The sequence below is a fragment of the Dipteris shenzhenensis genome, chromosome 13, assembly GCF_047967505.1.
Source record: "Dipteris shenzhenensis isolate YYH24624 ecotype China chromosome 13, Dip_SZ_1.0, whole genome shotgun sequence".
NCBI lineage: Eukaryota > Viridiplantae > Streptophyta > Polypodiopsida > Gleicheniales > Dipteridaceae > Dipteris > Dipteris shenzhenensis.
In genome coordinates, this window is record NC_141608.1 from 13,565 (window position 1) to 30,916 (window position 17,352).

Here is a 17,352-nt window from a genome sequence, read left to right on the forward strand (position 1 = left end):
AATCGCGTCACCTCGGCATTGGTTGCACCATACAAAACACATTCATCGGGAGAGTGAATGTTGCGAGGTATCGGATTGATGGTTGAAACCAAGTAGTTGATACTACGGATATGAATCGCACAGTGCTCAGACTTTGGTTTCATATGCAGCCCTTTAGCCTGTACATAGAGGCGGAGGGCTGTGGAAAGATGTGGATTAGAGAGGGACATCTTGAAGTTGGGATATACAACTGTGTACACGGGTTCCTTGTTAAGGGAACCATGAAGAAGACCAATGCGTGCAGCATGTATAGACAAATGTCTGGTATCAACCAGACTAACCATGCAGGTGGCGTTGACGCCAGACCGGAACAAAGGCTCAATAGCTAAAACAAAACATCCAAAATGGATGTAATTATAGCTAGACCGAGTGAAAGTGGCAATCTCGGTAGGCGTAAACAAAGGCAAATACACATCAGTATTTCCTTCATCTGCAATGTTGATACAGACTTCAGAAATTTTGATGTGGCGAAGAGCTTTATATTGAAAAGTTGAAAATTTGTACACTTCTTCGGGATCTATCAGCGGCAGGTTCCAAGAAGCCTTGGAATCTGTGAGTTCGGTGGATGTGGAGGCGGAACGGGGAGTAGAGAAACGAGCAGAGATAGCACGAATGAGCTTAGCCATATGGAAGACAGGACGAATGCAGTTCTTGATGTAACTTACGTCACGCTAGTGGCTTCAACCTCTCACGGCACTCTCGGCCTTCAACGGGGAGCCGATTAGCGACCTGGTCCCAGACCTCTTCGCAAGAAGATGGACAAGAACTACACAAGGCTTTGATACCAAATAACTCCTCCTAATCCAAACAAGGATTGGCGAAGAAGAACCTCCACAGGAACATTTGACGCGGCGATGGGAAGAAGTGCGTCGAGAGGAGAGGCGAGAGGATCGAGCCATCCTTGTTGAAGAAGATTCGGTTGAGCAAAAATCATGGTGCCCAAGAAACTGCTGGCAAATCGTAGGAGAAACAAGACTAATTTCTTTCAGCTTATTCTTCAAAGTATATTCTGCCTTTCTTGAACCAAAGAAGGATGTCGCCCTTACAAAGAAAGCCCGTATGGGTTTACAGCAGACGATCGTCTATTGTGTAATACGGAAATCAATGATCTCCTGGCTCAAGGGTTGATTAAGGAATCCAAATCTGAATGGGCTGCCGCTGCGTTCTATGTGAATAAGCACTCCAAACAGAAACGTGGTAAGAAGCGGTTGGTAATCAACTACAAACCAGGCAAAATTGATGATAGGGGGCGAAGATGGAATCCATAAACTTTTGAAATTCGACAGGGGCGGTCTTTAATCCGAAAGAAGAAGAACCTCCACAGGAACATTTGACACGGCGATGGGAAGGTTGATTAAGGAATCCAAATCTGAATGGGCTGCCGCCGCGTTCTATGTGAATAAGCACTCAAACTGTCCGGTACACTGGCTGTCTCAGAAGCAGAAGTGCTGGCGATCGAGATATGGGAAGCATCTGCAGAGGGAATATTGAGTGGGGGAAGTTGGCTAACTTGTTGTTGGATATTAGCCAAAGCACGTGTTTGGTCTGGACCCCAGGTAGGACCATCTTTGCAGAGACAAAGCTGGAGGAGATATCGATCCTTGGCAAGATGCTGGTAGAATGGAGAAATGTAATTGAGACAACCAAGGAAGCGTTGGAGTTGTTGGCGATCACGAATCTCCGAGGGGAAAGCTGCCAGGGCTTTCAGCACATGGTCCTGTAGTTGAATGGCACCATTGTGGATAATGACGCCCAGAAAATCAATCGAGGGTTTGCCGATCTGGATCTTAGAGGGAGAGAGAACTAAACCCTTTTGGTGGAGAAGATCATATATCACCTGGAGATGCCCTAAACCCTAAACCCTAAACCCTAAACCCTAAATTGAAGGGGAAGAAGAGCAAGAGGGAGAGAGTGAGAGAGAGAGAAGACTCAAGGTTTGTGGGTGTGAAGTGATGAGCCACACCACAAACTCATTTGTTTTATTAGGATTAGGTTTACCCTATGACTGTCTTAAGACAGTCATAGGTGTCCTATCTTTAATGAAGGGTTGGCAATGTGCCTTTACCCCAACAACCTCCCACCTAAAGGCCAATGTGCCTAAAGGGGAGAAAAGAATAAAGATTACAGCAATATACAGTTACTGTATACAAGACCATAAAATAAGAATGGTCTCATCCTAATCCCATGATGTGGCGGCAATGTGCAAACCGCTCTGTAGGCAAGCTCTTAGTGAGCAAATCTGTAGGATTATCATCAGTATGCACTTTCACAAGCTCAAGTCGCTTGTCTTCCAGTACATCCCTGATGAAATGATATTTCACTTCAATGTGCTTGGTCTTCTGATGAAAGACCGGATTCTTTGCCAACATGATAGCACTCTGACTATCACAATGCAAAACTGGCATATCTCCTGTAATGCCCAAATCTCCCACCAGCCGAGTAAGCCATATTGCTTCCTTGCAAGCCTCAGTGGCTGCAACATATTCAGCTTCAGTGGTTGACAGTGCAACACATTTCTGCAACCGAGACACCCATGATATAGCACCTCTTGCAAATGTGAAAATATAACCGGTAGTAAACTTCCGGTTATCTGCATTCCCTGCATAGTCTGAATCTGTAAAACCATGCACCAATGCATCCTGCCTACCATAGCATATGCACAAGTCTTTGGTACCCTTGAGATACCTCAAGACACCTTTCACTGCTTCCCAGTGCCGCTTGCCTGGATTTGCCATATACCTGCTGATGACTCCCACCGCAAAAGCAATATCCGGACGAGTGGCAACCATGGCATACATCAAAGATCCAACTACAGATGCATACGGAACCTTGGCCATTTCAGCCTTATCATCATCTGGGGCTGTCCTTACTGCTGAGTTTTTTTTTAAAAGCATTAATCTCATGCTGAGATTTACTGGCAATAAGCATGTCATCCACATATAGAATGAGTAGCATCAAACTGCCATCCTTTGCCCGTTTGGTGTACAAGCAATGATCGGTCTCACACCTATGATACCCTTGGGACTGCATGAAGGCATCAAACTTCTTGTACCATTCTCTTGGCGCCTGCTTGAGCCCATACAAGCTCCTCTTGAGCTTACACACAAGCTGCTCTTTCCCTTTAACAGCATATCCCTCTGGCTGACTCATATAGATCTCATCATGGAGATCTCCGTGAAGAAAAGCTGTCTTCACATCCATTTGACATAAATCCATGTCATCATGAGCAACAAGAGCTAACACTGCTCTCAAAGTAGTCATCTTGACTACAGGGGAAAAGATCTCATCAAAGTCAATGCCCTTCTCCTGCTTAAATCCCTTGGCAACCAATCTGGCCTTATACCTCGGTAAAGCATTTGAATCCACTTTGACTTTGTAAACCCACTTGCATGGCAAAACCTTTCTGCCTGCAGGTAACTGCACCAAGTCCCATGTATCATTCTGAAGTAGGGAGTCCATTTCTGACTGCATGGCTTTCTCCCACTTCTTTTTCTCTGTTTTTCCCATAGCTTCCTTGAAGCTGGAAGGCTCACCACAGTCTGTCAGCATGATAAAATCAGCCACATTATTGGCTCCTGGAACAAACCTGGCAGGAGGCCGTTTTGCACGGGTGCTCCTCCTAACAAAATGTTCCAGATTAGGCTGCTATCCAGCCTGTTCTTCATGCATGATGGGTGGCTGTACCACCATATCTGGCTGTTCTACAGCCCCATCTGCTGGCATATCTTGTGGTGCATCATTGGCAAAATTATCTGGCTGATTTTCAGCCTGTATACCCTCTTGAACAGGGTTATCTGCAGCAGCCTGCTGCTGCATATAAATGGGCATTCTTTGCTGTCCAACATCATCATAAATAACCCTCCTGTATTCCACAGGTTGCACGGGTTCCTTGTGTACACTATCCTCTTTAAAGATGACATCATTGCTGCGTATAATCTTCCGTTTAACGGGATCCCATAACCTGTACCCCATTTCACCTTCGTCACCATAACCCATAAAGATGCATCTGATAGACTTTGGATCCAGTTTGGTGCGCAGTTCTTTGCGTACATGAGCAAAGCACTCGCAGCCAAATACACGTAAGTGCTTTTATGAAGGTGGCTTGCCAGACCACACCTCCTCTGGCACTTTCAACTCCAAAGCCTTGTTTGGCGACCTGTTAATAATGTGAACTGCTGTTTGCACGACTTCTGCCCAAAAGCCATGGGGTAATGCAGCATAAGACAACATACATCGAACCTTCTCCTGAATAGTTCGATTCATCCGCTCACTTGCACCATTTTGAGATGCATTATGAGGGGCTGTGAGTTCCTGTTTGATGCCCTTAGCTTGGCAAAACTGCACAAAAGCATGTGACACATACTCACCCCCATTATCGGACTTGAGGCAATTGAGCCTGCGACCTGTCCGATTCTCAACCTGAGCAACAAACTTCTTGAAAGCATCTAAGGCATCTCCCTTATGCTTCAAGAAATAGACCCACACTTTGCGTGTGGCATCATCAATGAAAGTAATAAAATATTTTGCACCCCCTAGTGATAACTGTGGCATCTCACACAAATCAGTGTGCACTAGATCAAGTGGTGCTCTATTCTGGGGAGTTCTCCTCTTATGAGGAGTCACAGAATGCTTGCCAAATATACAATGATCACAAGTAGGCAAATCTGAAAAAGAAAGAGGCGGCAGATAACCCAAACGTGACAGTTCTTGCATTCCTTTAACAGACATGTGTCCCAACCGGCTATGCCACAATGATTTGGCAGCTCGGTTATGGCAACAACATGATTACCCACACTGGAAACATAAAGAGGGTACAAGGTATCACTCTTAAAACCCTCAGCCACTACAGCCTGGCCATCAGTAATCACCCATTTGGAATCCCCAAATGTGGTGTGGTAACCACTGTCATCCAATAAGCCAGTGCTAATCAGATTTTTCTTAATTTGCGGCACATGGCGGACACCATCAAGCATGAATATGCGTCCATCAGGAAATACTATCTGTATACTGCCAATCCCTGCAATCTGACATGCATAGTTGTTCCCAAGATGAACAACTCCATGAGTACCTGTGTAGGAAGTAAACCACTCCCTATGAGGAGTAACATGAAAAGAGGCACCTGAATCCAAGAGCCAGGTGTGCATGTCGTGACCATCAATAACCAAGGCATGTGCTATTACAGCAAAAGAGCATAAAACATCATGTATGTCACTGTCACTGTCCTCTGCTGCAACATTCACTGCATCCAAGTCATCTGCCTTGGCCTTGCCTTTGCCTTTGCTTGCATTTCCTGCATCCTTTGTTTCAGCCTTCTTGGCTTTCTGATCCCGTATGAACTTGAAGCACTTAGACTTCACATGTCCCTTCTTGCCACAATAAAAGCATTCAATATCCTTTTTGCCACGGGACTGACTTCGGGATTTGGACTTACTAGCAGATCTCCCCTTCTGCTGAGTCCTGCCTCTATCCTGTACCTGCAAAGCATTTGAAGACTTGCTGCCCGCATTATTTTTCTTGCTCATCTCCTCCATAAGGAGAGAGCTCTCCACATCAGCATACATAAGAATGACATTTGAATTTGACAGGGTGGTCTTGAAAGTATCCCAACTCTCAGGGAGGGTACACAACAAGAAAGTTGCCTTGAACTCCTCATCAAGATTCAATCCCTGTGCAATCAGCTGTGTAAAGATGGCATTGAACTCACTCAAGTGTGAGGTCATAGCTGTACCTTCCTTCATGCGAAGATCAACCAGCTTCTTCAACCAATAAACCTTACTGGCTGAGCTCTTTTGGGCATACAATTCTTCTAGCCTTTGCCATAGACCATAAGAGGTCTTTTCAGCCTGAACATTGAACACAAGGGTATCAGAAATAGTAAGCATGATAGCTGCCCTTGCGGACAAATCAAGCTCCTCCCAGTCATCAGCTGCCATGTCAGATGGCTTGACACCCTTCAGCCTTATGGGCTTAGAAATCTTCTTTAACAGAAGTACATTCAAGCACTGTTCTGCCCATAATGCATAATTATTGCTCCTTCCAGTTTCTTTATGTTCAGAATTGAAGAATCACTTCCCCCTGATGCCATATCAGATAAGGAAAGTATCTGACTCCCTGGAAGTAAAAAAAAGACTGAATAAAAATTCTGATTTCTCAGAAAAAAAAAAAAAACCTCCTCTATTCAAGAGCCAGAAGCACTCTCAATGGTGCTGTTTTTTACTGTCAGGAAAATCTGCAGCAAAACAGTAAATGACCCTGCAAATACTGTACCTTCTGACACACTGTACCATGCTCAAAGAGGCATAAAAACAGTAATTTCAGACTGCTGCAGCTGCTCAACAAGTGCTTAACAGTGCATAATCATCTGACAAAGCACAAACACTGCTGTAAACACTGCTGTACTGACTGTACTGATCACTTCTCCCACCTCAGATGAGGTATTGCACTGGGTTAATATGCATAAACCACTTGGCAAACACCCCAAAAAAAAAAAAAAAATTACACTTCAGCCTGTCACACAGCCTGCAACAGAAAATGGGATAAATCCCAAGCAATCGCCCTTATACCAAGGGGATAAAATGCATCTGAAGATCTCTGTCGGTGACCCAAGTGCTATCAAACAAAATCTGGGCAAAAGCCCCTTGATCTGACACCTGAACCAAGTGAAAAACACCTCAACACTGAGGTAGCATGCAATATGAAAATCTCTCTGACAAAATCATCCACCAGTGTAATGCATATACTGCCCTGTGTAGAAATGACATACATAGATCCCAACGTACAAACACTCAATGAGGAACCTTTTGAGCATTGTCAACGATGGACAGTTAGGGACCGAGTAAACTCGATGCGCCCTGGCCAAGCGTGGCTCAACTGAAGTTCTCTGAGTGTGGCACAAGAAATGTGACCTGCAAGAAAATGTCACCTCAACACTGCGGAAATCAAGACAAATGTGTGCACTCTGGCACCACACTGCCTCAAGGCATACAATGCATCACCTTCTGGGTAAAAGCCCTATGATCTGCTCACCTGTGAACTGAGATTCAAACCCAGTAAAAGCATATGTCCTCTTGTAAAAACAAGGCATTACATTCCCAGAACAGAATAACTGTGCAATCAACCACACACTGTGGTTCTCTTCACCTCAAGCACGAGATGAATGAAAGTACTTGCTGTACTTTCAAGATAAGACAGTTTTGTGAACTGAAAAATGACCCTGAATCAAGAGGAATGAAGAGCAGAATGCTATTCCACCTCTCTTTCTTCCCCAAACAAAAAATGCCTTTTGTACTTTCGTACTTGCTGTACTTGTACAACAGCCAGATCCAAGGAGAAAAAAAAATTTCTTCTGACACAGATCCCAAAAAAAAAACCAAAAAATGTACCTCCCTGCTGCACAAAATCAGAAGCAGCTCCCTGCTGTAGGACCTGTCAACATACAGTACAGTAATCTGTACCAGTTGAAGAGGGCCGTCCGTACGGATGTACGGACGTACGGCCACCGTACGACTGTACGGCGCGTGAAGGAGGCCTGCGGCAGCTCCTACGCGCTGCACCGATGTGCTGCTCCCTGCTAGGTGGCGCGATGCTGCGCCGCCCTGACCTGCGCAATGCAAAGAAAAACCGTCGCCTTTGCTGCTCGACGCGCGGCTGCCCTGCGCCCTGATCTGCTGCGCCGCCTGCGCCCTGATCTGCTGACCTACGCCCTGATCGACGAAGCTCGTCTGTACAGATGTACGGACGACGTACGGCGCTGTACGACGCTGTACACCTGCGTAGGGGTCGAGGATGGTAAGGGCTAGGCTAGGGAGTGGAGGGGAATGGCTCTGATACCAGTTGAAAGGGACTGAAGGGGAAGAAGAGCAAGAGGGAGAGAGTGAGAGAGAGAGAAGACTCAAGGTTTGTGGGTGTGAAGTGATGAGCCACACCACAAACTCATTTGTTTTATTAGGATTAGGTTTACCCTATGACTATCTTAAGACAGTCATAGGTGTCCTATCTTTAATGAAGGGTTGGCAATGTGCCTTTACCCCAACAATTGGTTGTTGGTACTCTTCTGCACACTTGATCTTTTCCTCTTTGGTAGAGGGCACCTTCTAAGAATAAGAAAGTACTTGCCCTTTTCACGAGCCTCCTCTTTTGTACCCTTGTGAAGTCTTGTGGAAATTCACCTTCCAAGATGTAGCTCACTATGGGAGCCAGTGTCTCCATTCCTTGGTACCGTGGTTGCTTAATAGCCGCTGCAGCCAAGACTACTTGCATTTCCTTTTTAACACATGCAACAGCTTGTTGTGCAAGCAGATCAGCATCCTCATTTTGTTTCCTAGGAATATGATACAGTTGCACTTCTTCAAACTGATTAAACAACTTACGGATAGCATGAACCTTTTGCCTTAGCCTTTCATTCTTGCATGCCCAGATGCCTAAAATCTGCTTTACAATAAGAAGTGCATCCCCTTTTACCATGAGACATTGTATCCCTTGATTGATGCACACCTTCAAGCCATGAAGTAGTATGTCGTACTCTGCTTCATTGTTGCTATTAGAACTTGGCAAGTTGACCTTCTCCTTCATAACCACCTCTCCACTTGGGTTGAGTAGCACCAGCCCTCCCCCTGCTTTACCTGTGACTTTTCTAAAAGCTCCATCAAAGAACAAGGTGAATGCATTAGGTATAGTTTTGGGTGGTGGCAATGGTAGGATCTTTACTTCAGGCACCTTAATCTCCTTTTCATGCACTCTAAAAGTGAGAATCCCTGCCAATTGTGCACGCACACTATCTTCTACCTTGAATGAGTATTGGAATTCTTGTAATTCCATAACCCATTTTGAGATTCTAGAACTCAGAGTCATTTGAGAAGACACCTAAGGAAATAAATTTTCTACAGTGAGAATTACAAAAGGCTTTGGTAACAAGTAGGATCTAAATTTCCTCACTGCAAAAATAAGTGCAACCATCATAAGCTCTGCCTCTATGTAGCCTTTCTCCAAAACATTCATGACCCTACTAGCACAACAAATGGGCCGCATCCTAGTACTGTGGGGATCTTGTTGTAACAAAACTGAACCCACTGTTTCCTTTCTGACACTAGAGCTAACAAAGAAAGTGTACTCCCAACAAGGAGGCATGAGTGTTGGTAGCTCTGACAAAATGACTTTAATGTTACAAAAGTACTCCTCAAGCTCATTAGACCAAGCAAACTCTACTTGTTGAGTCAATTTTTGCAAGGGGTGAAGTAACTCTGAGGCGAAGTGAATGAAGCGTGACATGTACTTCACCTTTTGAATGAATGAGATGACCTCCTTGAGATTCTTTGGAGATGGTAGATCGATAAGAGCCTTTGCCTTTGTAGGATCCACCTCAATGCCTTTGGAAGAAACCTTATGACCAAGCAAGATTACTTCATCCTCACCGATATGACATTTGTCGGGATTGAGTTGGCCCCCCATGTTGTAAAGTTTCTTCAAGCCTTCTTCCACCTTCTGCACATGCAATGACTTAGAGCTATAGATGCAAAAATCATCTATGAACACTCGAATGGATTTCCCAAAGAATGATTGAAACACCATGTTCATGAAACGTTGAAATGTGGAGCATTGGTCAAACCAAACGGCATGACTCTAAAAGCATAACAACCCCAAGGAGTGATGAAGGTTGTTTTCAATTGATCCTCCAATGCAATCCCAATTTGAAAGTAACCAGAGTAGCCATCACATACCGTATACTTCTCATGACCTGCTACCTCATTTAGGATCTCATCTTGAAATGGGAGAGGAAAGTGGTCCCTTTTTGTCGCCTCGTTGAGGGGACGATAGTCCACACATACCCTCCATTTGTCGTTCTTCTTGGGAGTGACCACGACAGGAGAGACCCACTCTGAATTTTCTACAGGATATATGAACCCCGCTGCTAGAAGCTTCCTCACCTCTTTGAGTAGTGCTTGCTCCTTGATGACTCCTAGCCTTCGTAGCTTTTGTGCCTTAGGTTTGGCTTCTGGCTTTAGCTCGATCTTGTGTTGAATGGCCTCTACGCCATGCACATCTGTGTAATCTTTAGCAAAAAGCCTAGGAAATTTCCTTAGTACACATTTAAACTCCTCTCTTTCCTCCGATGTAAGCTTTTTTGAGAGCATAGCATCAAACATTTCTTCATCATGCATAATTTGGTTTTCTTGAGAGCCTACCTCCTCTAGACCTTGATAGGGTATCTCTTTGTCTTTTTCTCTGAATCTTACCCCCATGACTTCAATGGAAGACTCCTCTTCCATAGTGCTACTGCTACTTTCTTCCTCTGAGGTGTCATGAGTCCAATCCTCCTCTGTTTCGCCTTGAGAAGATTCTTCATTTATCTCCTCTTGTCGTTGCTCCTTCATGTCAAAGATAATCTTCTTATGGTTTTCATTCCTGCAGATTAGCTTTCCATTTTCCCAATCCTGCAAAGCTCGCATTCTCATTAGCCATGGTCTACCTAGGATAAATGGATAACCACTTCCCTTGGTAGTCATAACATAAAAATTAACAACCTTCTTAATGCCAAACACTTCCACAGAAACATTCTTACAAATCCCAAGACACTTTGCTTTGCTATTGTTTGCCATTTTCACCTTAATTTCAGGTGTTTCATGAATATGCATGCCTAGTCTTTGCACAAGGTCCTCTGTCATGATGCAAATTTGTGCACCCCCATCTACTAGACCCTTCTTAACTAGCCTTCCCTTGATGTAGCAATCTAATACAGGTGTAATGTCCTCATCCATCTCGGCTCGTGAAATTTTTACAACAGGCACATTCTCTTTTGCTTTTCTCCTAGTGCTTACAGCCTTTGTTAATTCTCTCCTAACTTGTGGACATAAGGCTAGAAATTGAGGCCATGAGATATCAGGACCCTTACCTCTCATGTCTTCCAAAAGGCTATATGGAGCCATACCATGTCCAAGGGGGAAATCTTGGAGGTTTATACGACGTCATCTCCTCTTGACTTCCTTGTTCTCCTTCATTTTCTTGGCTCGTCCAGAGTCACTTTGTGAGGTTACTCCCTCCTTCTCCTTACCTTTTCCACGCCCACGCTTAACACCATTTGCTTCAATGTCAGCCTCTTTTGGTGTTGTAACTTCTACCACATGCACATTTGGGTCCGGCAAGGGTGGCAAGTCTTTTGTCTTATTTAACAATGAAGCTCCCTCAACACCCTTTACCTGTCCTGATTTAAGTGCTCATGATTCCAGCGTTTGTGGATGTACAAATGCGCTCTGACGAAATGCCTGCTGCAAGCATACAAACGCACTCATGTTTTTTGCACATGCCTTTCTTGACTGAGAGCTTTCCTGCTCTGCATCTTTAAGATTACAATCACGGGGAGAGATTTCTTCATGGCTAGGTTCTGTATTTCGGGCTTGTATTTTCACCTTTCTAGCTCCAGGCCCATCGCCTTCTGCAAATTTAGTATCTCAATTGCGACTATCGGGGCTGTCATCCATCGCTTTTAGAAGCTCTAGCACAAGTGCGCAGGAGAGTCCCAAGCTGAGTTGAAGACTGCATTCTTCGACACCAGTGGTGACAACCAAACCCGATGAGGGTTGCAAAGCTTCTCTAACTGTCCACTCAAAAATCTGTAAGTTGCATCGAAAAGTAGCTTTTAATACCAAACCCCTTTATTCCAGGTGCATTCAGTAACTCCAACTACTCACAAGCGACCACAGATCTACACACGCATTCGACATAACACATGCACAACCAAACTTAAAGATGAATTCAACAACAGCATGTGAGCTTCGAGTCTTTTATAACATAGATACATACCTGCTCATGGATGATCCCCATCTGAATGCGGCGAAGAATTGAATGAGCTGCATTTGCACCGGTATTTACAGCCTTTCTGACGTACCTTTTGTTGGTACTCTGTGCTTCCTTTTGTGTCAACATGATTCCTGGCTCACACTTCAAATCATGAGATGACAAACCCCCCTCCCCCAAGCCTTCGTCCCTTGAGGCACTATGGGGGGTGTAAGGGCCAATGAATCGCATGTGAAGTGGGTTCATGCAATGACTCGGCAAGTCGGCCATAAGCAAGCCATTTGGGTCTTGTTCGACATTTATTGAATAAAGGCCGGCAGATTCAATTGACAATGCCCACATCATCTCAGCTGACATTTGAAGGTACGATAAATCGACAGTAAAACCTGCATTTCCTCCCGGTCCTGCGGAAATGCCTCAGAGCCTCTTGATCTTCCAATGCTGCTGGAGCCTGACATTCAGAAAGTTAAAGAAAATTTATGATGAGTTAGCCTGTGTTTGTCAGGAATAGCTACATACATACTTTACGCATGTACGTACGTACATACTTCCATGATCATACCTCATGAGGGCTCCATAAAAGACGGCCTCTCTGTCAACCTGTTGTTCTAGTGCCTTAGCAGTTTGTTTTAGATACTTCCCAACTTTCTGCGTGAGTAAAGTGTTTTAAGCAAGCTAGATCAACCCTTGGTCCTAATGATAAGATGTGTGTACTAATTAGTTAGCCATTGGTGCAGGCCATATGACCAAAGAGCGCTGAGGAATGATAATAAATAATATTATTCTCAGATTGATAATCCATAAAAATCGGCAAAAGCTTTAGTAAAGTAACTGAGGATGTCAACCTGTATGCACACCCGCAAGAAGTTTTGGGCATTTCCCCTTGTGGGAAAGAGGTCCCATTTCCGTTATGATTCCCTACAGTGCTCAACATCATGAGCTTCTCCAGACGAGTAGTAGCATACCTAGCTAGGTGCCGTGGGAGGCAGGGGGCTGTCGCCCCCTCCCAGAGCTGGTAGCTCCCTGCCCCCGACCACAGACTTAGCTAGGTAAGCTAAACCTAACCTGTGGAAGCTCATGATGTTGTCGTGATTGAAAAAGTGGGAATTATAGTGGGAAAATGTACATAAAATCATGTTAAAAACAACAAGCAAGTACAAATATATTTAAGGATGCTCAAGAAATTATAGTGCAAGAACAAGACTAAAACCTGCAATGTTAAAAGACAAGACGAAGCATAAAAAAATTTAATGCTTGATCACATAACTTAGACAGCTTTGAGCAAGCTCATTTCGTCAAGCATAATCCCTCTAGCAGGCAGATTAGAAGTCCTCACAACCATAAGAAGCTTTTGACACTTCCCCACTATAATTCCCACTGAGCTGGAATACAGATTCTGCAGTATAACATCCATTTAACCTTAAGAGAGACCTATGGAAATCACATGACTCAAATCCATGTAACCTAAAAGAAACCTGTGGAAATCACATTTCTACCAAAATATTTACAAAAGTATGGCAAATTAATGAGGTTCGCATTCCTCCTCGAATAGCTCCATGCAATCAATCATTTCGTCCTCCAAGATCTCCTCTTCGACTCCCATTATACTTTGACTGAAATATATAAACATCACATTTCCAGCTTCCCTCGACTGTACCATGTTGGACAAAGACACGTCCCCATGCAAGACCTTGAATCCATGAATGTAGCCTAGCGCATGCTTGGCTGTCATCGCCAGAGCCATGCGGTCCATCCTATCTTGCAAATTGCATTTGGTAAGTGCATCACCTTCCAATGAGAGTGCCAAAAAACCCATAAAACCACCCCATAGTGAGCCATAACACAGCAATCGTGGCACAGCTACTCCTTGTACCTTTTGCAGAACATGATAGGCAACGACTTCCTTGTAGAAATCCTCGAGCTTGTCCTGGTCTTCTGTAAAGTCGAACATTTTTATGGCAGCAGGCTCATCCCATACAGTAGCTTCTCTAACAATGACAGTTCCAGCACTTGATGTCGAATTCTGCCAACCCCTTGAACCAGTCAACAAGCGAATGCGCACCATCTCGCTTGCGAATCCAGCATGATGATGTTACAGGTTGCTGAAAGGAAAGCATACTTGGCTCATCGTAGGTGCTTGTAGAAGATGGTTCTTGCTCTAGAGCGGCTAATCTCTCTTTGCCTCCTTTGTGGGATGACGGCTGCCTTGTGTGCTTTCTCTTCTGCTTGGGAGGAGTGACAAGTTTTCTAGCCAGTGGGGTCCCGCCAGCCTGATCAACAATAGATTTGGGAATAGGCATCGCATTCTGTGCCAGGTAACACATAAAGAGCAAGCATCTCCGAACACCCACTAGATCATCATGTGAGAAAACCCTCGAAATCATCAAGACCTTATCTTGGGGATTCCCAATCCACTTGAGAAATATATGAGCACAACACACCATAAACAGATTCCTCCAATATCATGTACAGGTACACTTGAGCGACCCCAAATCTCACTTTGTCGCGCTCAGTCGGAGAATCGGAAGAAAGAAGATCTACTACATGCTCCCCTTGTTTCAATCTGAGTTGCCAAGGTGGTTTCACTTCGATGGGCAATTTACATTTGACCCAAATATCAGGGCGATTCGGATCAATGGAGAAGCAGGCCCAATCCACATTGGAGTTCACGCAAGCAATGGATTCTGTAGCATTTAATACAAGGCCTAAGCCTAGACCGCTATCAAGAGTCTCATTGACAGGGTTGAACACACATACCATCAGTGCTGCACGTACCTCGTCCTCTTTGTTGATGACCATATTCCGACCAAGAAGGGCTTTGCGTGGGTAGACTTCAGAAGTATGCACCTGTGCTAAGCGTTCACAGGGGCTTGTGTTGGAAGGAGCGCTTGGAGTATTCCACCATGCTGCAAGATCTTGTTCAAAAGTATCCCACTTCTGCACTACGTAAGGCGTCCTTCCACCTCCCATGGGCCTAGTCTTGCCTGTACTCTTCCTCAGATGATCAGGGTGATACCTCTCTGGTTCCACGCCCTCGATCTTCAAGGAAGCAAGAGTTTGTGCCATCGCCATATTTGGAAGCTTCTCCCTATCTGGAAGCTTCTCCGTCAAACCTCTATGTATCTGCAATAAGGAGTTTTTACGTTTAATTTCTTCTAATACACATGGTGATGAAATTATTTTTATAAGATGAGTGGCAACTGTATCAAAAAGAAAAAGATGATTGATTTGACAAAAGTTAGACGATTTTGCAATGTATGCAATGATGGATGTGTTCTCAACCAAAATGTGTCGTGGCGATGGATGGATGGGGAAATATCTTCAACATCGGAGATGTGGCAATATGAGGTACATTCTATTGTAAGATTGGTAAGAGCAGTTGCAACCTCTGAGATGTGGCAATATGAGGAACATTCTATTGTAAGATTGGTAAGAGCAGTTGCAACCTCTCAAAGATGCACTAATGGCTATGGTGCATGCAAAAGTAGTTATGGCAATAAAGTTTCCAATGTCGCGCATAAAACATAAGGTGAAAGGGTACAAATCCCTCTACCGTATACCACCTAATGTGCATTTAAGAATTTTGTGGAACATTTCTTTGTAAACACTTTTCATCGCGACTATGGGGGGTGTATTGCGACTATCGGGGGTGTCATCCATCGCTTTTAGAGGCTGTAGCACAAGTGCGCAGGAGTGCCCCAAGCTGAGTTGAAGACTGCATTCTTCGACAGCAATGGTGACAACCAAACCCGATGAGGGTTGCAAAGCTTGTCGAACTGTCCGCTAAAAAATCTGTAAATTGCATCCAAAAGTAGCTTTTAATACCAAACCCCTTTATGAGATCAAAATCATCATTGCTTTAGTTTTGACAAAGATCACCTAGAAAATTTAATTCTGTAAAGATGATAGGGCAACTTACAGATTTATGTAGATCACTGTTTTTGTATTATAATTACAAAAGTCATAGGGAAGATAATACAGACAAGACAATCGATAAATCATCACAACTTAATACTAGCTTTTGGCATCATAATGTGCATTGCGATTATCGGGGGTGTCATCCATCGCTTTTAGAAGCTCTAGCACAAGTGCGCAGGAGTGCTCCAAGCTGAGTTGAAGACTGCATTCTTCGACACCAGTGGTGACAACCAAACCCGATGAGGGTTGCAAAGCTTCTCTAACTGTCCACTCAAAAATCTGTAAGTTGCATCGAAAAGTAGCTTTTAATACCAAACCCCTTTATGAGATCAAAATCATCATTGCTTTAGTTTTGACAAAGATCACCTAGAAAATTTAATTCTGTAAAGATGATAGGGCAACTTTCAAATTTATGTAGATCACTGTTTTTGTATTATAATTACAAAAGTTATAGGGAAGATAATACAGACAAGACAATTGATAAATCATCACAACTTAATACTAGCTTTTGGCATCATAACTTTATAAAATCAAGAAATAAGCTAAAGAACATGGTCAATGACCATTGGCCAGGCAAGGAGATGACGCCACACAGGCCCTGAGGTGGAGGGAGGAGGAAGAGAGGCGCATTTCATCTTGTGGAGGCCTGATTCTGCAAATCTGGCAGTGATTGCATGCAGTGATTGCATGCCAGGAGGCTGCCCTCACCTATATAAACAAGCTAAATGGCTCATTTTTAGGCACTTTTGGAAGTGAGGAGCTCTCTCCTTCACTCTCCCAAAAAGGTAATAGCAACTCAAGTTCTTGTGAAACCCTAACCCTAACCCTAATTCCTCCATTTCTATGGTTTTTTCTATAATCCGAGAGAGAGGTAATTAGAGGTTAGCCTACCCTCATGCATCCATGAGCTATGGGCTTGTCAAATTAATGTTTTTCTAGTGATATTTCAGTATACTTAGTCTGTCCCTCTCTTATTTACTCTCTAATCCCTCTCAAATCTAGAGAGAGGTGACATTTTTAACCTAATTACGACTAATTCTAGAGAGATTAAGAGATTAAGCTCTGCCCTACCTTCAATGGACTTACAACTGCTCCAGCTTGTGTGGGTTTCTTCCTTGCAGATCTAAATGTCTGATTCCTCACTTCTCTTCTCTCTTGCTCAAATAATTCTTGCAAATCTTCATCTATGGACTGGTCTACAACCTGCACCTTATTTACCTTATTGTAAATCTTCATCAGCAACTTATCTGCTCGAAGAGGGCAATCCCTTTTCTTTCTACAAGAATGGCCTGAAGTATAACAAATATTACACACAGCAGAATGTGTGTAAATCTCATGAAGGTATTTTTGCCACCAAATTAAAGCTAAAGCTAAAATCTGTAGCATATCTTCTGTAGAACAGTCATGTTCTCCTTGAACACTCTCCCAATCTTTGAAATAGGTTGGGCAAACTCGCCAAGAATGGTGATGAGAGCCACACTCTGAGCACTTGTGAGTAGATTGTTGTAATCTTCTCTCCCACCGCTGCAAAAACTTCGATTTCTGCTCCATGGCTACTGCAAACTGTAGCTAGATCCTCCTCCTTCCCTTTGAAGTAAGCTCTGA

General features: G+C 43.9%; 3 protein-coding genes and 1 pseudogene across 3 annotated transcripts; all 4 read right to left on the reverse strand.

Moving 5' to 3' along the window:
• Positions 1-8,037: 8,037 nt before the first annotated feature.
• Positions 8,038-8,856, reverse strand: LOC147894872 (uncharacterized). Its single transcript, XM_087384225.1, has one exon. The coding sequence runs from the start codon at positions 8,854-8,856 to the stop codon at positions 8,038-8,040; it is 819 nt and encodes a 272-aa protein (XP_087240351.1).
• A 2,144-nt stretch (positions 8,857-11,000) lies between these two features.
• On the reverse strand, positions 11,001-13,243 carry LOC147894873 (mediator of RNA polymerase II transcription subunit 17-like; annotated as a pseudogene).
• A 46-nt stretch (positions 13,244-13,289) lies between these two features.
• LOC147894874 (uncharacterized) lies at positions 13,290-13,894 on the reverse strand. Its single transcript, XM_087384083.1, has one exon. The coding sequence runs from the start codon at positions 13,892-13,894 to the stop codon at positions 13,352-13,354; it is 543 nt and encodes a 180-aa protein (XP_087240209.1). The 3' UTR covers positions 13,290-13,351.
• Positions 13,895-14,220: 326 nt separating this feature from the next.
• Positions 14,221-14,901, reverse strand: LOC147894875 (uncharacterized). The gene has a single exon (XM_087384082.1). The coding sequence runs from the start codon at positions 14,899-14,901 to the stop codon at positions 14,221-14,223; it is 681 nt and encodes a 226-aa protein (XP_087240208.1).
• Between the last annotated feature and the right edge of the window lie 2,451 nt (positions 14,902-17,352).

Excerpts from the sequence above, each read along its gene's own strand:
- LOC147894872 (XM_087384225.1), bottom strand. The coding sequence starts at position 8,856 with ATGGAATTACAAGAATTCCAATACTCATTCAAGGTAGAAGATAGTGTG.
- LOC147894874 (XM_087384083.1), bottom strand. The coding sequence starts at position 13,894 with ATGGTGCGCATTCGCTTGTTGACTGGTTCAAGGGGTTGGCAGAATTCG.
- LOC147894875 (XM_087384082.1), bottom strand. The coding sequence starts at position 14,901 with ATGGCGATGGCACAAACTCTTGCTTCCTTGAAGATCGAGGGCGTGGAA.